The sequence below is a fragment of the Chinchilla lanigera genome, unplaced genomic scaffold, assembly GCF_000276665.1.
Source record: "Chinchilla lanigera isolate Chin_1 unplaced genomic scaffold, ChiLan1.0 scaffold00012, whole genome shotgun sequence".
NCBI classification, from domain to species: domain Eukaryota; kingdom Metazoa; phylum Chordata; class Mammalia; order Rodentia; family Chinchillidae; genus Chinchilla; species Chinchilla lanigera.
The window spans coordinates 17,498,998-17,521,638 of record NW_004955413.1 but is presented as its reverse complement, the minus strand read 5'-3'; the positions used below and the strand labels follow the sequence as shown (position 1 = coordinate 17,521,638).

At 37.9% G+C, this 22,641-nt stretch overlaps 1 protein-coding gene across 11 annotated transcripts in view; it reads left to right on the top strand.

The window, feature by feature from the left end:
* Window positions 1–11,418: 11,418 nt before the first annotated feature.
* The window catches only part of Abcc9 (ATP-binding cassette, sub-family C (CFTR/MRP), member 9), a 124,255-nt gene continuing 113,032 nt past the window's right edge, over window positions 11,419–22,641 (top strand). For 4 of the 11 annotated variants that reach the window (XM_013511601.1, XM_013511602.1, XM_013511603.1 and 1 more), the window contains exons 1-5: window positions 11,507–11,707; window positions 12,516–12,626; window positions 15,969–16,130; window positions 18,684–18,825; window positions 22,441–22,562. In XM_013511601.1, coding sequence (XP_013367055.1) covers window positions 15,989–16,130; window positions 18,684–18,825; window positions 22,441–22,562 — 406 coding nt within the window. In that variant the 5' untranslated portion in view covers window positions 11,507–11,707; window positions 12,516–12,626; window positions 15,969–15,988. The other 7 variants (XM_013511597.1, XM_013511594.1, XM_013511595.1 and 4 more) reach the window with 7 other exon arrangements.

Below are 22,641 nucleotides of genomic sequence, written 5' to 3'. Positions count from 1 at the left end.
TTTTTCATCTGAAAGGAGAAGGAATGGGCCACTAGCCTGCTGCCTTTTTGGCTGTGTTGATTTGGTGTGTTGAGGCTGTAACTGGAGCACACTAGGTTGCTACAACCCTATAGTAAGGGCTGTGGTATCCATTCAGTCCCACCACTTCTGGCACGCACCCTAGACCTGTGGTTGAGTGATGAATTGCAACAAGACAGAATTTAGAGAGGAAACAGCAGGGAAGAGATCATTTAGGCAGCTAGATGAGCAGAACAAAGGATATTGAAGTGATTAGAGCAGAGATGTACTAATAGTAGAGTTTGCCTGGAAAATAAGGAGTTGGTGAGGATGAGATAAGCTTTGTGAGGACTTTAAATAACACAGTGACAGCATTCAGTGAGTCATCAGAGATTTGTGATCGTGGTACAGCTGTAATAGGAGATACATTTTTGGAAGATGAATGAAAAGGTTGACACAATAGCTAGGAAGAGTCTGAGGCTGTGCATGGCAGAAAGAAAAGGAAGGAAGAGGTGGAGGCAAGACACAGCTGAGGGTAGCATGACTGACTTAATAACCATGTGAGGAGGGAGAGGAGAAGGCAGGGAAAGTGAACAGTGTGTTCAAGGCTTGAAGGAAGAGTTACAAGTGCAAAAAAGTAGGGAAGCTGGAAGCGGAGCTGGTTTAGGAACAGAGAAAAGCTTAGCGGGCAAAAGAAAGCATGTACTGCGAATTGTTTGTATTTTTATTATGGAACTCTAATAATATATCTTTTGTTCCAGAAAGAATTTACATTTTACTGAAGTTCTAAAGATATAGAGAAATTGCTTCTGATCAATACTGATAGGCTTTGAATTTTTTCTTCTCCATTTCAGAATTATGCTTCACCCTTATTGTAATTATGAAGCAGATACATTGTACTTAACTGTTTATCCATCTCTATTATACAATGTTTTCTATGCTTATGGAGGATACAAGGAAAATCCTATGCCTATCCCAGCAGCCACTTGGCTGGTGGTGGGATGTACGCGTTGTTTTTCATACTTTCTTCAATGATGTCAAAGGGATGATACAACACTTACCTCATACAATGATAACGATGTTGAATAAAATGCTTTGCTCAGTGTCTGGCTTATGGTAATTGCTTAATTTCCTGCCATTATTGTTATAGAGCCTTGATTCCCTGTGCCTTCTAGGTACAAGCTAAGAAAGGTTATCTATTCTTTCATTCTGGGTATTTCTCCAACGAAATTTATGTACTATTGTGTCATTTCTCAATACTTCTAAGTTGTACCTAAATTTGGAGGATGATTGCCTCAGCTTTCCACTTTCTAGAGTCTAGGAAAAAAAACTGAAAGGACTGACAGAAAGAAAAGTGCTGGCCACTTTTGTGGTGGAAGTGGTGGATATGATTGTTTGGTGATTTCATCAGCCAATGGTCAACAGAGTGAGGAAACAAAGATCAAAGCGGTGTTTACCTTGATCCAAGAGCTGTATTTGGCATCATGACTCAGCACCATTAACTGTACTTTAAAGTATTTTTGGAAGTCATCATAATAAACCTCAGTTATGAGGCTGTAATACTGCCGTGTTTCAAGTTGGGATGTGTGTATTGAATACTTCACAAAGCAGCCATCGTGAAGTATATTCCCTGGGTGCTAATTTTAGTCAAAGATATAGGAAGGTATGACCATAAGGTGAGGAGCAGCACGATGAGAGACAGGAAATTAGAGTAGAATCAATCAGTTCAAGTATAGACAGAAAGATTAGTATTAGGGCTTTTTCTCTGAACACAGATAGCTAAGTCCCTGCCAAGTTAGTATAAACAAAATGAAGAATCCACAGGTTAGTGGCAATGTCAGGAATCTGGGAAGAGCAGTCCAAATGCCAGTGTCGCCTGGAATTCCTCCTGCCTTTCTCTCTTTAGTCTCTTTGGACTTTATTTTCTTATCTTGCTATTTTTATCTTCAGATTCCTTCATGTAACCTCTCTGTCTGTCTGTCTGTCTGTCTGTCTCTCATACTCTGTCTTTCTCCCTCCCTCCTTTTCTCCCTCCCTCTCTCTCTTTTCTGACTTCAGAATACTTGGGAAAGACCCTGTCTGACTGGTCTAGCCTTTTTCATGTACGTATTACATGTTATATGAGGTGTATGTAGGAGCCTGGGGTCACAGACTCACACTGGCACGCCTACAGAAACCATGTAGATCAAGAGAGAGGTAAATTCCTAAGACAAAGATACCAAGCAGATAATATTATAGTATGTACCCAAGTTGCTTGTAGCATATTCATTTAGAGAATTCAATCTTGACAGGAGAGTAACAATAATTTGTTGAGTGCTGTCATCATGATAAATATTTTGCGGGAGTGTATCTTAGGCAGCACCCTGAGAATCCTCAGAGCTCGAGATTATGTCCATTTTCAGATGAAGAAATGGAGCCTCAGAGAAATAATACAACTTTATTTGAGGACATATAGCAAATAGTGCAAAAACATTCATAAAATTCTGTACTGTTTACCAGCACAACGGTACTGGTTAAATCCATGTAGGGGAATAAGATCTCTCCTAGAAGGTGTTTAAAGTGATAAGGAAAAGAGCCTGGCTTGCAGTTCATATTTAGAGCATCAACACCAAAACAGAAGTCACTAAAGAGACTGAAGATAAGCACAGTATTATAGGGGAAGGAAAGGATGATATGCTGATCCTCAAAAAAGCAAAAATCTCCATGGAAAGACTTCATCGAGACGATAAAGGTCAGAGAGAAGCCAGGGAAGAAGGGGCTGCATCTTTTGGCAACTAAAGAACTGCCTGCTGTAGTTTTGTTTCTGTGATAATGTTCTTTTTTTTTTTTTCCCCTGGTATCGGGAATCGAACTTATGACCTCGCGCTTGCTAGGCAGGCGCTTGCCGCTGAGCTAAATCTCTAGCCCCCTGTGATAATCTTCTGTCCACAGTGACTGTGATAGCTTGGGTCCCCCCTCCCTCTCTCTGGAACTACTATAAAACCTTCCTGTTTGCATTCTAATCCCCAGCAACACATCTTCCGCGTCTTTTGCAGAGTGATCTCTTAAAAGCAGAGATCTGATTAAGCACATTCTTGCTTAGGAGCTTACATTGTTTATCTTGAAATAAATGTCCACTGTCTAGCAATCCTTCCAGCTCACTGTAGGCTCATCTATCACACGGAGCTACTTAAAGTTCTGTAAGCATGCCAGGCTCCTTCAACTACTACACCTTAGGACATACTGTTCTTCTTGCTTGAGAGACTTTCTTTTCCTTTTCTTTTTCATTTTTGCTGTGCCAGGAATTGAACTCAGGGCATACTGTCCTATACCCCTATTCTCAACCTTATTTATTTAGAGTTTTAAATTTTGAGACAGGTTTACACTAAGTGGTCCAGACTTGAACTTGCTATCCTCCTGCCTCAGCCTTCCAGAGTGCTGGGAGTATAGGCCTGTGCCAGCACCCTTGACTTGAGAGAATTTTTGAAGTTTCTACTTTCTCAACTTCAGTGATGGAGCGGTACTCACATGGCAGTACATGTCTGTCCAAACTAATAGAACCATAATCTATAAAGGGTAGTGTTATGGCTTGTAACTATATGTCCTCTCAAAGCCTCATGTGCTCATAGATGGGCTTATGGGAGGTGGCTGGGTCAGGTCTATGTAATATTAGCATATGGGTGTGTGAATAGGATTAGCCCACTGATTGGTTTAGCATAGTTCTGGGTTCAAATGGTGAGAAGATCCAGCCTGAGTGTGAGTGGCACCAATCAATATGTTTTCAGGCTAGATAGGACAAAAAGGGAAAGAAGGAAGGTTGGCTGCTTTCTTCCTGTCCTGATATGGACAGTTTCTCCTCTACAGTGCCCCTCTGCCATATTGCTCTGCCTTTAAGAAGACTTCTATGAACTGATACCTCTATAAACACTGAGCTGAAATTAACCTGTCCTCCTTTAAGTTGCGAGTGTCAAGTATTTTGTCTTAGCAACCAGAAAGTAAGAGATACTTTCTGGTATATTGCTGTATGCAAATTATACCTAAATAAACCCTATTTTGGGGCTGGATATAAAGCTCAGTGGTAGAATACTTTCACAGAGTGAGTGAAGCCTTGGCTTTAGTCCTCAACACTAAAAGAAAAAAAAATCAATTAACCTTATTTTCAAAAAATGTGCCTAAATGATCTCCAAGTATTTGGCAATTAAATATTTCTAAATAATAAGACAAGAAGAAATTTCAGAGAATATTGTAGACTATAAAGTTAATGGAACCAACATTGTTTTTAAGCTAGATAATATTAACAAATTTCTAAGTAAACTAATAAATACAAAATAAGGGAGAAAAATGGAAATCACCAATATCAGTATTGAAAGAAGGGTTATCAATAAAAATCTATAAGTATCAAAAGTATGCTAAGGAAATATAGACAGTTTTTATCCCTAGACATTCAATAAATTAGAACAAATTACAAATTCCTTAAAAATCACAGATTATCTAAATTAACATAAGAAACAGAAGATCTAAAGACCAACATATCTAGTAAAGAAAATACCAGGCCAATCTATAAGGAAAATTCTAGGTACATGTGACTTCTTTGAATTCTACCAAAACATGAAGGAACAAAAGTATTTTATAAATTTTTTTTCAGAAAAAAAGAGGAATGAATACTTCAAATTCATTCATCAAATGAATACTTCCATTTTGATATCTGAAGACATTGCTAGAATAAACAAAACAACCACTCAAAACCACAACAAAGATCTAAAGAGGAGAGAAACTATGACCAATATTCCTCATTAAGATAAATTTAAAAATTCTGAATAGGATATTATTGTATTTAATCTGTGAATACGTAAAAAGATATATTATTATGACTAGGAGAAATTAATCCTTGGAATGCAAGGTTGGTTTAATCCTGAAATAGCAAACCATAATTCTGGCCTAATGAAATTAATTGAAAAATGCTTTTTCCTCTTCAACTTTTAAAGTGTTTAAGAAGGATTAGTATTATTTTTCATTAGAAGTTTAATAGAATTCATTCATGAAGCCATCTGGTTCTTGAATTATTTTTGCTAAGAGAGTTTGATTACTAATTCTATCTTTTTAGTAGTTACAACTTTCTGTAGGCTATTTCTTCTTAATTTAGTGTTGGGAAGTTGTGTTTCTAGGAATTTGTTTCTTTTAGGTTATCTAGTCTAAATATAAGTATTCGAAGTATTCTCTTACAATCTTAGAATTAATTTTTTTTGGTATCAATTGTAATTGTGTCCACTTTCATTTCTGGTTTTACTTGGGTCCTCTCTTCTCCTTTTCTTAGTTTAGCTACTGATTTGTCCATTTTGTTTACCTTCTTAAAAATTCAGCTCATGTTTTATTGATTTTTTCTATTTTTTTCTAGTCTTCCTTTACTTGTGCTCTGATTTTTGGTATTTCTTTCTGTCAGCTTCAGCTTAGTGTATTTTTCCTTCTCTAATTCCCTGATGCATAGTGTTCTTTATTTGTAATTTTTTTAATGCAGGCATTTCCCACTATGAACTTTCCTCTTAGTACTGCTTTTCCTGTATCCCAAAAGTTTAATGTGTTGTGTTTCCATTTTCTTTTATCTGATGGAAATGGTCCATCCTTCTCTCTTCACAGCCATCTCCAGACATCTCTGAACTGGTCTCCCCAGTGAGCCTTCTAGTGCATTTCTTCCCTATGTTTTTGCTTCTCTGTGCTATCAGTGTGGGTTCTTAGCTAGATATTTAAGCCCTTTCAGGACTATTTTTATTCACAGATAGTTACCTAATTGTTTGGGGAGAATACATGAAGGCTGGTTTCTCTTACTTTGCTGCCTTGCTGATGGTAATCCCAATCATTCTATGTTAATGTTATTTGACTAATAACCCTATTTGCATCTGCACTATCCTTTTTGCCATGTATCATAATGTGATCATGGGAATACAACCAGGAGCAATGGTTCTGAGAGCCCTCTTAAAATCATGACTGCCATAAGAAGATATATTAATTATCAGTGAGCTCATGAAATCATACGCTTAAAATAATTATTCATAAGGGAGATGCAAATTAAAACCACAGTTAAGAACCAGTATGTACCTACACCCAATAGAAGGATTAAATAAACAGAACAAACTGATGGCGTGAAATATTGGTGAGACTGGAGCAACTGAAACTATGCAATTGTTTTGGACATCATTTTGGAATTTCTATATATGAACACTACATGACTCAGCAATAGCAACTGCCTGGCATTTACCCAAGAAGAAGGAGAAACTTGTACTCACAGAATGGTTCACTGAAGCTTTATTAATTGTTGTCCACAACTGGAAACAACCCAAATATATGTAGACAGGTGAATGGATAAAAATTGTGTTATGCTGCCATACTGAAATTTTCTGCAGTGAGAAAATGAATAAATTACTGTTATATGGAACAAGATCAGTGAATGTAAAAAAAAGTTACACTTAACTAAAAAAGGTAGACACAAAGAGTCTGTACTGTATAACTCTACTTACATGACTTTCATGAACTAATTTGTAGTAATAGATCTAAGCTCAAGAGTTATTCTAGGAGGAAGTTAATGAAATTGACAGTGACAGGCACAAGAAAATTCTTGGGGAGATTGAAAAATTCTATGTTTTTTGGGTGGTCATGGTGATGCCAGAACTTTTACACATACAATGACTTTTTAAAATTTTATACAAAGTAAACCTGAAGTATATTTAAAATATATTGCATACATTTCTGTCACAAGTAGGGATATCTTATATTTTGTATTATTTAACACTGTTCTTGAATTTAGAGTTGACAAAAATAGAGATAAAATATAAACAAGTTGTAAGTACTTGAAAAACAAATGTAGCACTTGAAAATGAAATGTATCACTCTTGACAGAAAAAAATCAATTTTTTGGCAAAATTAAGATAGCAGAGCTTATTGAGAAAGCTTAGTAAAGTGCTTGGATATAATATAAATATATAATTTATAGAAAATATAAGCAAATAATATATTCTTAATAATACAAAATATGAAATTGGTATGATCAGTCATTTTAAGAAATAAAATGTATATACAGAGATAAAAAGAAGACTCAAGTGGGAAACCACATTACTGGATGAAAAGATAACACTTAAAATATGACTTTTTCATAAATTACTTCTTAGATTCAATGAAATTCAAATAAAAAAGAATAGCTAAGAAAAATTTGAAAAGAGCAGGAAGGGGATAGGTACTACCAGAATTAAATATGCCAATATGTCTTAAAACTATAATAATCAAATCAGTTTAATCATAGTAATAAAGTAAAAATATCAAAAAAAAATAGATCATGAGACTATAACCAGGAGCAAATGTTGAAGAGAGTAAGTAGTTTAGAAACAGATGATATTTTTTTACTTTAAAGAAAAAAGAACAAAAACAAAATAACAAAAACAAAGACATAAACAAAACAACATAAAAACAATAAAAATGATACAGGATTTCAGAACAAGGTGATGGGAAATTAACAATGGTTGTTGTATTACATATTGTTATCTTCAAAGTGGTTACTCAGATAACCAGATCTAGGCATGTAAGATCGATCAATTAAACATTAACTGTTCCTTTCAATAAACCAATAGAACTTAGTAGTATAATTGCCTTAGCTATCTTGTGTATATCTATACATATATTTTTCCTTTCTTCTTTCTTTCTATTCTCTTTTCTCTCATCTCTGTTGTTCTTTCCTTTTGAGCAGTTTCTTTCCCTTTCACAATTGCTGCTGTAGACATGGGTGCACATATATTGCTCTGGTATGATGTTTTTAGTTCTTCTGGAAAAATACTCAGAAGGGGAATAGCTGGGTTGAATGGGACCTCTAATTCTACTTTACTGTGGAATTTCCAGACTGATTTCCACAGTGGTTGTACCAGTCTACACTCTCACCAACAGTGGAGAAGTGTTTCTTTTCCCCACATCCCCGTCAGCATTTGTTATTGGTTGATTTCTTGATGATAGTCATTCTTTCTGGGGTGAGATGAAATCTCAGTGTTGTTTTAATTTGCATTTCTTGAATGACCAATGCTATTGAACAGTTTTTCATGTATTTATTTGCCATTTGTATTTCTTTATCCCAAGAAGTGTGTATTCATCTCAGTTGCCCATTTTTGGATTGGGTCTTTAAATTTTAGAGGGCTGATTTTTTAAAATTCTTTATATATTCTAGATATAAGTCCTTTGTCTGAGGGACAGTTCACTAAAATTTCTTCCCAATTTGTGGCTTTTCTTTAAACCCTGTTTGTGATTCCTTTTGGTGTGCAAAAACCTTTCAATAAGATGAGATCCTAGTTGTTGATTCTTTGAAGTATTTCCCGTGCAATTTGGTTTTTGCTCATGAACTCTCTGCCTACCCTTATGTCTTCAAAATTTCTACCTATTTTCTCTTCCAGTAGATTTAGTGTTTCTGTAGAAGCAGATATTAGTATAAAATACTTCTATGTGCATAACAAAGTTGCTGTTATACGTCAAAGGAAGAATGGACAAATTTCTCAGTCAGTGAAGCTGGAGTAATGAATAAAATAGTGGATTAAATGCTCACCCCATTGCCTATGCCAAAATAAATTCCAGAATTAAGTTTTTTAAAAGCCCTTGACAAATAGAAATGGAGATTAATATTTACTAGCTAAACCTTTGGAAAACATTGCAATGTTAATAAAAAAAATCTGTAAGTAAATTTGTTACTGCCCCTTGTGTAGATCAATTTAATGTGTGTATGCTATAATAAATCTTTATAGAATGCATGGAAAGTATTTTTATTTTTTAAAGGCAGCATTACTATCTTTTTTCAAATGGTAAATTGGTAAAAATATGTATCATACATATGAAGCAGAATTAATATACGTATCTTATTAAAAAGCCATCTCAGCTCAGAAAGAATGGCTATTTTCAAGAAATCAAACGATAATAAATATTAGCGAGGCTGTGGGGAAAAAGAAATGCTTCTCCAGTGTTGGTGGGAGTGTAGACTGGTACAACCACTGTGGAAATCAGTGTGGTGATTCCTCAAAAAACTAGTACTAGAGATACCATTTGACCAACTATTCTCCTTCTTGATATCTTCTGGAAAGAATTAAAAGCATCATACCTCAGTGATATATGCACACCATGTTTTTAGTAGCACAGTTTATAATAGTTAAATCTTGGAAACAGCGCAAATGTCCATCAACCAATGAATAAAAATGTGCTTTTTTTATACAATGGAGTACTACTCAGCCACCATACATGTACATATCTCATTATTTCTCTCCATGTGAGAAACCAAAACTTTCACTAAGGACCAAAATGGATCATATATATTGTGAAATTGGAAGAAAATTTTCAAATGGGAAAGACAACTAAGAAGGAGTGGAAAGGAAAGGAAGGAAAAGAAAAAAACAATAAAGGAAGGAAAAAAATGAAAACAAAACTTTTGTAAATAAGGAGGGGGAGAGGGTTGAAGGGAGAAAAGCAGGGAATAAGAAAAAAAGAGGAATCAAGATATATCATGTATAGGTACAAATTCTCTATGATGAATGTGATCATCATGTGTACCTAAAATAAGCCAATAAAACTTAATTAATTAAAAAAAAGATACAGTGGTACATGCCTATAATCCCAGCACTTAGGAGGCTGAGGCAGGAGGATCATTGTGAGTTCAAGGCCAACCTGAACTTCATAGTGAGGCCTTGTCTCAAGAACAACAACTACAAGAATAATATTGTTTTGGCTCAATCCTGTGAAGATGTGTTTACTAGTAGGGGAACTTTCTGCATGTTAAGAATTCACATACATACAATGAGCTGATTCCAAATCTCAGGGTCAATAAACAAAGCCGGGATCCACTTAAAACTAAAAAAAAAAAAAAAACAAATGATTAGAAACATTGTTAAGAGCAATTAGATGGACAAATATGTGAACAAACTGTTCCTAAGAGAGGGGATACAAAGATTGATGAATATTTTAAAAATTGATTATTAATAATAAAGAATTGCTTACCTGTAAAATTATACAAAAATTTTTAAATTAAAATATCCAATGCTGGTTTGGGTAGGAAAAGGTAATATGTCATCTCACACAGTTGGAAGAAGTTAATACATTATCTTTGAATTTGGAGTTGAAGTTAGTTGAATATTTTATAAAAATGATTTTGCACCATATATCCATATCTTATACCACTTTTGACTCTTCTGAGACTATATCTTAAAGAAATTACCTGCAAGAAAGAATTAAAATTCTTTCATTTAAAAGTTCATTATAACAAAAAAGTTCATCACAGGATAACAAATACTAGTGAAAACTTGGAACCACACGTCCAACAACAGGAAATGGATTTTAAATTGTGGGATGGCCACCCAGTGGAATAGTATACAGCCGTTTAAGTAATTTCTTTAGAGATTTTAAAAATACCACCGGAGTGCTGGGGATATAGCTGAGCGGCATAAACGCTTACCCAGCAAGCCTCAAGTCATGAGTTCTATTCTTGGTACCAAAAAAACAAAAACAACTCGAAAAGAATTATTTTAAAAGATACTGCGTGGAGGTCAATTTTACCAATAAAAATGCAAAGGAAAACTGCGAGGTGACGGCATACTCATTCGTGTTTACTGAAAGGGCAAGGACTGTCTCTTCTGTCCTCATAGCCTGCCCAAGACACAAGTACTTATGGTCCCATTGAACAAAAGAGAGAATGGACTCACCCAATTGTCCAGAGTCCTGAGGATTTGATGTCTGGCTGGCTGGCTCCCTCATCCATGTGCTTCTTAGTTAATATATTATAGTGTCTGCACTTGTTAAAATATAACAACGCTTTCCAAACTTTTATGGGGGTGGGGGTGGCTCATTGTTTCCCCTGATTTTCCCGATCTCTCCAAGTTTGTACAATAAACATATTTCAACAGTGGTGATGCTTAAAAATCCTCAACTTCCTTTGTGTAGTCACACGAGTCTGTGGTGTTTGGGGGCTGCATCTCTGATTTCCAGAAGCCTCTCTGGAACTGTGCTGGTAGTCTCTGGTCTTTGAGATTAGCTCATGGCTCTCCTGGGATTACACCCAGGGTGCTGGGACGCTTCCCCCACCCCTAGTCATTGAGCCACCATCCCAGACACACACTGTCACACATTTTTTTGAGGTATGGTCTCCCTAAGTCACTAAATTACGCAGGCTGGCCTGGGACCTGCGACCCTCCTGCCTCAGCTTCCCAGAGTGCTAGGAGTCCTGGGGGGAATCCTGGTTCTTGACGCGTGCTGTTTTCTGCCTGCTCGGGAGTCTCAGTAAGCTGCTCCGGGTGCAGTGTTGGCCCTTCCAGTTTCGAGGTCGGGTCCAGGGCCCCCTGGGGCTGGAGGGGAGCCTCAGGGCAGCAGCCCGCCCTGCTGGCCTGTACCAGATCGCTACAGCAGCTGGAGAAAGGATTCCTCCGAGCGGCCTGAAAGCCGGTGGCACGTTGGGGTCGGGCGCGCGTCCTAGGGTGTGGGGATTTACTGCGAAGCGACTGTCTTTGAAACAGGTTATCTCATAGTTAATCACGTCCTTGGTTGGCAGCAAGAGAAAGCGGGGCGTGGGGGGGGGCAGCCTCTGCAGTCCTGGAAACCAAACGCCTTTCCAGGGAGTTTGAGGCGAGGCGGGCGCGCGGCGCCAGGTCCGGAGGAGTGAGCGAGGTTTCCAGGTCACTGGGGGACTGAGAATGCGCCCTGCACAGCCCGGGTCCGCTGAGCAAGGAAGGTTGGAACCCCCAAACCCGCTCTCTTACGAGGCCAATAAATGGGCGCTGTCAGAGCTGGGGTGGGGGTCCGGGACGCGACGGGCACCTTGCGCGCTTTGGCGCCTGGAGCTCGCAGCCCAGGGCATCACGAAGCCTGCACCGCGTTCTCTCCGCTTCCCTTGCAGGTTAGGGGACGCAGGTTGCTCGGGTCTGCAGGGTCACCGAGCCGGGGGCTCCAGCGCGCACAGCCGCCGGGGGTGGGTAGGGTCGGGGTCCGGTTCGGGTCGGGTCCCGGCCCAGGCCGAGCGCGGGGCTTCTGCCCAGTTTCCTGCCTCTCCGAGTCGCGGCGGTGTCCGCCCCGGCCCTGCCCCGAGCAGTTTGTGCAATTTGGAAACTCGATAGGAGGCAGCAGCTGATCTCCTACCAGCCTAAAAATAATTCGCTCCGGCCGCACACTACGTGCTTCGACTAGGGGAAGAAAGCTCTCCTCTGAGTGAGTGAGTCCATGACTTTTGTATAACTATCATTAAAAAAATAACAGTAACGGCGAACTGTTGTTCTTGATCTACTATTCCGAGAGGCTTAGGGCGCCCGCGGCGCACTCGTCCTCGCCCCTTGTAGGAGGAAGCCACAGGCCCCGGCTGGGGAAGGTGGGGGCGGTTGGGATCAGGTTTCCAGTTTTACTTGCAAAACTCAGCGGGCTCCTGCTTAAAGTAACGGGAAACGGGGAAAGGTGTTACTAATTTTCTTCTTCCTCTGAGACAGTCCCTGTACTCCTCGCGAAGTAGCTGTGTCTCTGCTTACCGTTTGCTGCTCTTTGCGTTTTAGGAGTTACGCGTCCTGGGGTGAAAGTTACACCCTAAGGCAGTGTAGAGAGTCGGTGTCTGGAAGGTAGCACAAGTGTACCCAGCAGGGGTTTGAAGCCTCGCCAAGCCCAAGGTATTTATTTGTTGATGTTTGCTTTATTTGCTCGATTTTCATCGCATCGTCTAAGAAATCTTTTCTGCGGAGCGGTTCTAGTGTCTGCTGTGATGTGCGGGAGAAACTGCTCAGCCCTGCAAGAATGAAAGGGTGGATGCAGCCCCGGCAGTAAATCAAAAGTCAGCGATCCTTTCTGCTAGTAAATTCGATCTTTGTGTGGCATAGCGAACTAGGTAGATAGATAGCTTGGAAGATAGACATTTAGTTCTTGTTTTCTGAAACATCCAAGGAATAATTTTAAAGAATTTACTGTAGCGTTTATTTAATCTTTACCTTGAAAATTCTCTACGCTCTTTAATGTCATGTTTCTCTCATAATTTGGTTAATCTCCGAATAACTAAAGAATGAATTGTTTGATGTGTGAGAACGCAGACTTTCCTATGGAGTGTAACACGCCTCTTTTTCACGTATTTCTAGTATTTGAAGTTGTCTGCAATTGCTATGCTGTCACAACTGACATTTTGTGTTAGATGGACCGGAAAGAGCGCCAGCTTCTACTTAGAGTTTACTTTCAAAGGATGGATCTGGCAAAAATTAATGCTGTACCTGATATACTTGAAATACTTTAACACTTTTTAGAATTAAATCAGATAGCTGTTTCTTAGCATTAACAGAGCTGATGGGTGAATTCTTATATTTGTCTACTAAATGTAAGGTTTTAAATCCTAGGGGATATGCAACGTCATATAACGCACCTCAAGGATCTATTGTAACCAGTGTTACAATTCTTGCCTTTGAATCAGAAGTTGAATCATCAAGATATATTTTTATTTTCACATTTTCTATTCTACAGAGCATCCCTATCATCAAAGTTTCACTTTGGATATTTTTCTTTAAAACTGATCCAGTCAAGTTCCCCGACCCCATCCACTGTCCCATACACTTGCTCTTTATGCTTATGGGGAAGAAATGCTGCGTTTCCCCGTCTGACACCTCTTCCTGCTCCTCTTCCTGCTCCTCTTCCTGCTCCCTCCCTAACGCTTGGGCCCTGTCCGGCTTAGACAGTTCCGCCAGGGGCGGTCCTGGACAGTGTCAGCTGACAGAGTTCCGCCCCCCAACAGCAGGGCTTTTTGGCTTCCCCAAGCATCCCTACAGTGTGAATTTAAGAATTAGCCAGAAACCTTCATTGAATGAAATGTCCCTGATGAACGTGATAACTATCAGCATTATCTGTAATCAGTTGCCTCTCTTTTTGTCCACCTTGGGCCAGAATGTGGGTTGACTGTTAGAATGTACCCCAAGAACGGGGGCTCTGGATGAGGTGATGAAGGGTCAAGGGCAAAGAATGGGCGGAGCAAAAAATGTAAAAAAAAAAGTTGTGGTAAGAGGAGTGGAAGGCTAGCTGGGGAGGAGAGATTTGAAGCTGGAGATTATGGCAAAAGAAGTTACTTTAAATCTCTCAAGCATGGGCTTATGTTTCCTTTTATCATTTCTACCAGAGGAAGTTGTGTTAAAATTTCCTTCCTAGAGGTTACTTTTTAGTTTCTGATTTTTTCCACCTCTACCAGAAATACCCAGACCTAACATGCACGTATGAATTCATAGCTTACATTTTATGTTATTTTAAAATCTCAAATGCCTTTGAATTTTTTAACCCCACTTAGAAGTTTAATAGGTGGCAATAATTTATCAAGTAAATAAATGCATCTTGAGTTTTTAAAATATAGCACTTTTTTAAGGATCAGAAAACTGCACAGCATATCAATAATGTTTCAAAAAAGGTTTATCAAAAATAATATGTGACTGCAATTACACAGAAGCATTTTAGACTGTAAAAAGGCTGGCTCTTAGTTTGTATACTTCTGCAGTGCTTTATAAAAACTTTGATTGCAATTTGACTTCCTCAACGATTTATTTTTGCCATTGCTTTCTATGTGATATTCTTTGCTTTTTCCTAAGAAAAATCTTGTTCATGCCTACTGCTGAAGCAATTATCTATGAAAAGAAAGAAAGATGTTATGTTAGTTAATAAAATTTTGGCCAGCTGTTAAAAATCTAGTTCAGAATCCAGTGTGATATAAATATGGAAAAAAAAAGTCTAGTGACGTTAAAATCTTAAACTGCTACTTGTTTTAATAAGAACAGATAAGATCATTTCTTTAAAAAATCAAGCTGGAGCTGCATAATGCAGTGGAAAGAACATAATTTATAAATCAGACATGTGGGTGTGGATCCTGGATTCTCTACTGGATGGCAAGTTACTGAATCTATCTGAACCTCAGTACCCTCTGCTGTAAATTGCAGTAACCGCTGTCCTTACAAGGCTGTCCTGAAGACTTAAGAAAATAGATTCAAAGTGCCCACAATTTAGTAGGGACTAAATGAGCAGTAAATAGTATAAAAGAAGTTGTCAAAGTGCTGAAACTTGCTGGAATTTCACAGCAGTATTATGATGGGATAGATCCTTGCTCTTCTATCATCTGCTTGAGTTCAGTCAGGAAAGGGGTCCACCTAAATCAGGGCATGTCACTCCTTGGCTCAAAGACACCTCCTTCCCCGCCCCAGTGGGTCCAGTCCATTTTGAGGAGAGGCCAAGGTCCTGAGAATGACCTCCAAGCCCTGTGTGATGTTATCCTCCGTTTGCTCTCTAACCTCATCTACTTCTACTCTAATGGAATACAGATTTCCAACTTCAAGCTCGCCTTTGTTTCATAACTCCAGCAGAGTGCCTTTCATTTAAGAATATTTCTGATGCAGAGAACTGAATGGTTTCATTAACTTGCCACTTGAGTTCTTCTTACTTGGTCAGAAGCCCTTGAGGTTAATATTCCTCAGAGACAAGCTGGTTCACGCCCATGTTGGTCCCAATTTCTAGAAATTTCTAGAAATTGCTATGTCTGCAATTTCTTCAGTAAATGTTATCCAGCTAAAGTTGTTCAGTTGCATTATTTTCAGTGAAGGACCATAGGAAATGATGTCATAGTGTACCATTTTGACTTTTCAATCCTTGGTTTTGTTTTTACACTTCTTTTTTCTGAATGTCACCATTTTTGTTCTGCTATCGTTTTGATATATCCCCATTTTTGTTCTCTGACATCATTTTAGTCAGACTAGCACTCTTGAGAGACCACTCTAGGGAGATATTCTTCTACAGCTTCCTTAAATATGCATTTCTTTAAAAAAGAGGACCTTGTAGAAGGAATTAAGTCTTACTAAGAAAACTTCAAGTTACTTTGGCATGTTTTTCTGTTTTTAAAACTGCAGAAGAGGAAGGCTTCCTTTTATGACATGATCCCCCATTTAAAGCCATAATTTTATGGAAGAGAGTTTAAAAGTCAGAGTCTTTTCTTTCTGTTTTAGGGCAAATCATATAAGAAAAAATGAGTCTGTCATTTTGTGGTAACAACATCTCTTCGTATAATATCTACAATGGCGTGTTACAGAATCCCTGCTTTGTGGATGCCCTCAATTTGGTGCCACATGTCTTCCTGTTGTTTATCACTTTTCCAATACTGTTTATTGGTAAGTAATTTAATCTCCTGTATTATTTCACCTACTATCTTCTATCTTGCTAATGGCTGAGATTTGGAATAATATTGCATGAGTTTCTCCAACCTAAAAGCTAATGCATATGTCAATGACAAAAGCCTAAACAGGTATTTTGTGTATACTATTTCAAAGACATATTTTTAGCATATGAAATTCCATAGGTTGATAAGCAGTCATATGTCTGCTAAGCAGCAGTATTTTTTTTTTTTTAAAGAGAGACGGGGACAGCTCCATGAGATAGATCTACAGCAGTTATTGCATACTTACCTTGTGCTAGGAGAAGGAAAGGGAAATGGGTAATCCAAATACGGTCCTTGTCTCCTGGGAGCAAGCTAGAGAAGCAGTTATGTCAAGAGAAATGGGTATATACCATTGCCAGCCCTTTTTCAGATTCAGGAACAAATTGTCCTAGGCATAGACCCAAGGAAATAATTGACTCTTCTTGAGGCTGGTGAGAAGGATGGAATAAATGACATATCTGAGAAAGAAACAGAGTGTGCAAGTGAAAGCAGAAGTGATGGTTGTGTTTTAGGTAGGAAGGATACATGTGAAAACAATTTGGAAAGGAATTAGAAACAGTTTCTCCTATTATTTAACCATTTACATCTGTACACAATCCAATTATGCAGGGTAATTATGTATAATTTGTGGAACTTCAAACAACCCAAACAGACTCTTTAACTTTTTCAAAGTAGTGAAACATTTTTGCTATAGAAAATGATTCAAATTAACTATAATAAACACCCACTGACCCCATCACCATTCATTTGAAGGAATACAATTGTAAGAATAAAAGGAACTCCTCTGTGTAGTATTTTCTGGTCCTGATTTTCTTCCCACATCTCCTGTACTTACCCGTTTACAAGAAGTAACTGATATTTTGAATTATTTTTGTTTAAAGTTTGCATGACTGATTTTGCCCATGACAAAAAGAGGAAAAGTTTTGGACTGATTTTCTTTACAAAAACTACCAACATTTAACAATCACTTAACAATCAATTGAGAGGATACCATGTGTTTGACATTCTAATGCAGATCAAAGAATTTTTGTCATATGGTATATATAGAAGTCAACGTAACTTTTAGTACATTGTTATTTATGTTAAACAAATGTGTAGGCAATAAATATATTGGAAAAAATAAATATATTGGAACTGGAATGCCATATGGCAAAAATACTGGTCATTATTTATACAGTAGTATTTGTTAGGCATGAAGCAATCCTTTTATAAAACCAGAAGTAGAAAATGGGTATTTTACATATATTAATTGGGATTCTACACTTAACAAGTCATTTTCAAATATTTCATTAACTCCTTGAGAGCCAGGACTGTGACGTTCCTCTTCATTCCAACACAGACACTGGCAATGAAAATATTTGTACAGGGAGGAACTGGAGTTGATATTGACAGTGGAACTACAGAAAAATGTAGTCTGTCTTTGAAGGCATTGGTTACTTGAGTTGGTGTGGGGGGGTTATGCATAAATCCCAAAGAGGTATTGGGTACTAGGAAAACTACAGTGTTTAAAAAAAAAAAAAAAAAAAAAAAAAAAAAGACATAGAACTTGCCTGCAAGAGTTTGTAGCATAAGTTCTAGTAGAATAGATGAAATATAACTAACCTTCCAATGATTAAGTACATGTGGAAACAACTAAGAAAGGAATCACTTTTCTTTTCAAAGAATGTTCAGGAGTCCCTTTTGCCTTCACAGGAATTCTTTCCTGCAATATTTCAAGCACAAATCTCCATCATTCATTCTTGAAGTATGTAGGACTTTTCTAGAAACAGAAAATGAGAAACAAAAAGAGAAAAGTGGGATTCTTTCCGAGTATGCTACACTCGAAGTGATGTTATTCTACCTATAGTTTTGGGAATAAATCATCAAACTTTTACTAACATGCAATTTTAAATATTTTAGAGTTCAGGACAAAGCTATAATGTTGTTGAATCTGCTTGAGAGCCCTTTAATGAACAACACCTCAGCTTTCTTTGAGAAGAGTGTTGGTCTACTTGTTACATAGTGCTAGCCAGTCATTGGTGATCATTCTTCTCATAAGATATGAATAGGATTCAGATGGACTTGACTAATGAGGCCTATATTTCATCACCAAATGCGGTATGTTGTTAGTCCTCCCACAGATCCCATGTCTCCAAAGATTATACACACCAAATTTCTTTTGTTATTACAAGTATTAATTCTTTTTCTCTTGAATGAATCAGAGAGCTGTCATTACGAGCTTCTGACTCGTGTGAGACAAAGCCATGCCCCTCAGATCTGTGTCACTTATGAACAATGAAACAAATGCTAAGGTATCAGCCTAGGCAGTGGTGTAAAAATGAATTGAAATTGTTATTTTTTAACACAATGCAAATAGAATAGACTTTCACTACTACCCTAAGAATCACGAAGGTTTCAGGAACCTGGTAAATTGGCAATATTATAAATTATATCCAGGATTAAAAATAGATCCTTTTGTTTAATCTGTTTCTTACTCTCTCTTTTTTTTTCTCGTTTTTCCCCCCAGGGTGGGGAAGCCAGAGCTCAAAAGTGCAAATTCATCACAATACCTGGCTACATTTTCCGGGACATAACCTGAGATGGATTCTTACCTTTGCCCTCCTGTTTGTGCATGTTTGTGAGATAGCCGAAGGGATTGTCTCAGATTCGTAAGTGACTTGACTTACGTAATATCGCTGCTGTATACCAGCAGGTATATTTACGTGGATAGGAACCAAAAGCATGCCAATTGAGGCTTAACTGGTGAGACATAACTAATTAGTAAACAGTGTCACTCATTTTATATGATAATTATATGTTGTGTTTGTGTATTTGTGCTCCCACATAATTTCTCTGATAAAATAAATTCACATCTCCACGACTTATGTCCACTCCGGTACTTTCCATTTCTCTGTTCCCTAATCCAGATAGCCCTTGCAGATTCTGTACTTTGCAATATTTTGATTTTACTTTATCTTTAAAAATTGGCACAAATGGAAAGTGTGTCTACACTGATGCATCACTCTTACATCTATACATAAATCAGTTCTCATATGATCAGTTCAGTTTATTTTGTAAAGAAGCAAAGATAGGTGTGGCAGACACTAAAGAAGTCTGAGAATAAACAAAACATGAAAGTACTTTAAAATCAGAATTTGTCAAAAAAAACCACCCACGTGGTATCAAAGGAATTTTATCCTGCTTATAAAAGAAGTTTGTGTTAGGTAGTTAAAATATAATAACTTGTACTAATAAACTTGAGTATAAGTTAGGGAAAGTATTTTTCTCACAGAGTAAAAGAAAGTATGTTCAAGTCGTAGGAAAAATTTGATTATGAAATTGTGCTAAAGGTTATTCTTCAAAGAATTGGTATGAGAGGGCCTTTCAAAGTTTTTAGAAAGAAAGCTCCAAGAATAATTTTTCTCTTATCTAATAGAACTTCCTCTGACATCTGTTAATGTTTTTCTGTTGCAATTAGCAAGGAATGAAACTTCTAAGCTGTCATGGAGCCAACTATTTTGCAATATATTGTGATGGTGCTTTGCAGATATGTGCATGTATTAATTTCTGATAAAAAGACAAACCAGAGATTCTAGCATATGCCACCACTCAAAGGCTTTAAAGGCTTAATGGGCTATTATCTTATTGACAGCTGTGGTGCATTTGTGTTAACACTTACAGTTCTATGCACTCATAAACACTTTGGTGTATTTGTATTAACAGAGTCAATTCTAGTCTTAATTTTTTCAACGTCCTTAGCAAACTTCCATGTGTTTCTATGAGTACGCATGAAGATCAATGCACTATTTCTCATAAACCTTGACATTATGTAGATTCAGAGACAGAAAACACAGGCTGAACTAATAATGCTCATGAACTATGCTAAGGGCAGAAAGGTGCTTTTAGTGGTTGTGATACAAGAGCCCATCCTAAGAACAAATAGGCAAAAGTCTCACCTTGATCTTGTGTTCTCTCCTCCCACTCTTCAGCTACGAGGTTCTTCTCTTTGCCCTTTTTATCCACGCTTCTCAAAAAGTCATCTCTCAGTGACTTCTGAACTCAAACTTTTATTTTATTCTTTTCTTCTCCATTATATCTTGGATACTACTTCTATGAGAAACCAAGAGAATGGGAATATAATACCCTAACGATACCTTTAGTCCTCCACGTAATTGTTATCTTTGACACTGCTGTTTGTGCCTCCTTTCTGTCTTTTTTTTTTTAAGACAAAGTGTTTCTGAACTGTTCTTTACTTAAAATACTCATCTGACAAATGGCTTCTACGATTAGTTAAGCAGTGCAAAGGCTTTTCTTACTGACTATTTGATTTTTTCATTAACAATCTCCACATCCATTTACCTATCAGGTGATTTCCTTCATACGGTTAGAAGACATCTTCACTAGGTACACATCCTGGCTGAAAGTAGGTTCCTTCCTCCATTCTGCTCTTCCTCTTGAAATCTTACTTGGTTACACGATCATCCACTCAAACACCCTAGTTTTCTTTTCTATCTTTCATCGCCATCACCCTCATACACTAACACTTACAATCCTGTACACTGTAACACTTAACCTTTGCCAAATATATTATTTCCTCCATGCTATTGCTGTCATAGCTTGCATGAGTCCTTCACTGTGACTTGCCTGACCTACATCTATGCTCTCTTAATTGCTCTTCCTTTGTCCACTTATTTTTTCCTCATTACTACCCACATATTGTCAACTCTGTCATGTGCATTAGTTCACAGTGATCTGCTTAAGACACAAATCTGGCCTTACTGCTCAGCTATTAAAGGACTACAGTTTTCTGCACAGAGTTTCCAGCCCCTTCCCTTGGATATAAAGCCTCTCATGATACATCCTATCTTAGACATTCCCTCCCAAGAATATTAAATCACTTAGGACTTTGAACGTTACTTCATCATTCTATGTATTTGCACATTCTGTTCCCTCTTTTAAGAATGCCTTTCCACTGCTCTCATTTTGTATTTCAGTCCCCACTGTCCGTCATACCTCTTTCCCATGATTTCCTCAAATGTCTTGCCCCTGATTCTTGAACTAGTTACTCTGTTCTTTGCGTCGTTGATTTACTAACATATTTTAGTAATTTGAGACAAGTTGAGTGTTCTGCTGTGTGGCATTGTTAATGCAGGTGGAGCACAGGTAAGAGCTGTCTACCAGACACATCCCGTCCTGTTCCATCTTCCATCTGCCTGGAGCTCTGTGTCACCCTCAGAATGAAGCCCTCATTTCTCGCAGCTACTGTGTACTGGAGTGCTTGCTTTACCCTACATCACATCTGGACCCTCTGCCTGAAGCAGTAGTTCTCCCATGTTCTCCCGGATTCTCCTCATTCTTCATGTCTCAGTGTGCAAGCCACTTCCTCCACAGGTCTTCCTCTGTCCCTGTCTGCCACCTTGCATGATCATAGTCTCTATACCTGTATTATAATTTCCTATTTGCTCTTTATTGTTCCAGTACTGGGAGTAGAACCCAAGGGTATTGTACCACGGAGCTACAGCCTCAGCCCTTTTTATGTTTTGAGATTGGGTTTTGCTAAGTTACCCAAGCTGGTTTCAAACTTAAGATCCTTCTGCCTGAGCCTCCTGAGTAGCTGGGATTACAGGTCTGTGCCACCATATCTGGCTCCTATTCGCTACTGGTATCCAAATACCCTCGACTTTATGATCACAGATGCAATGTCTTATCTTGTTTATTGTTGCTTCCCAGAGCCTAATAGTGTCTAGACCAGCAAATACACATGCATGGAATGAACTAATAATGGCGAAATCACTGAAGACCACAAAACTTAGGGAATCTGTCAAAGTAACAAACATAATTATCACATACTTTAGAGTTTAGATTAACTTGGTTATTTTTATTTGCTTTTATCATTAAATTATGCTGAGGATGTAGCTCAGTGGCACAGCACCCGGCTGGCAAGTGTGAGGCCCTGAGTGTGATCCCCGGTACCCCCCCCAAAAATCATTAAATCATTTAACCATTCTGTGTCTCTAAATAACAGTGCTCATATATTTATTTTGGTTGGAAGCATTTTAATATATTGCTTCGTGTGTTTTTCTGTACTTCTTGTTAGGAGAAATTCTTTTAGAGAATCATGTCTCATAAGAGAGTCTTCTCTTTCGTGCTCTCTTACCAAGCACAACTGCACTGTTGGTTTTAAACATAGTTAAAAGTGAGCTTTAATGAAAAAAGTTGGAAACAAAATGAGCACTTTCTGGATCGACCAGTTTAAGACCCTGACCCTGTACTGCTCTCCGTAGACGGCGGGAATCCAGGCATCTACACCTCTTCATGCCGGCTGTGATGGGCTTTGTTGCCACCACGACATCCATAGTATATTACCATAACATTGAAACATCAAATTTCCCTAAATTACTTCTAGGTAAGTATGGTAAAGGCTGTTTTTTACCTTTTCAAAGGAGCTATTTGCTTTCCTTTTTCCACCTAACAAAGTACCATCA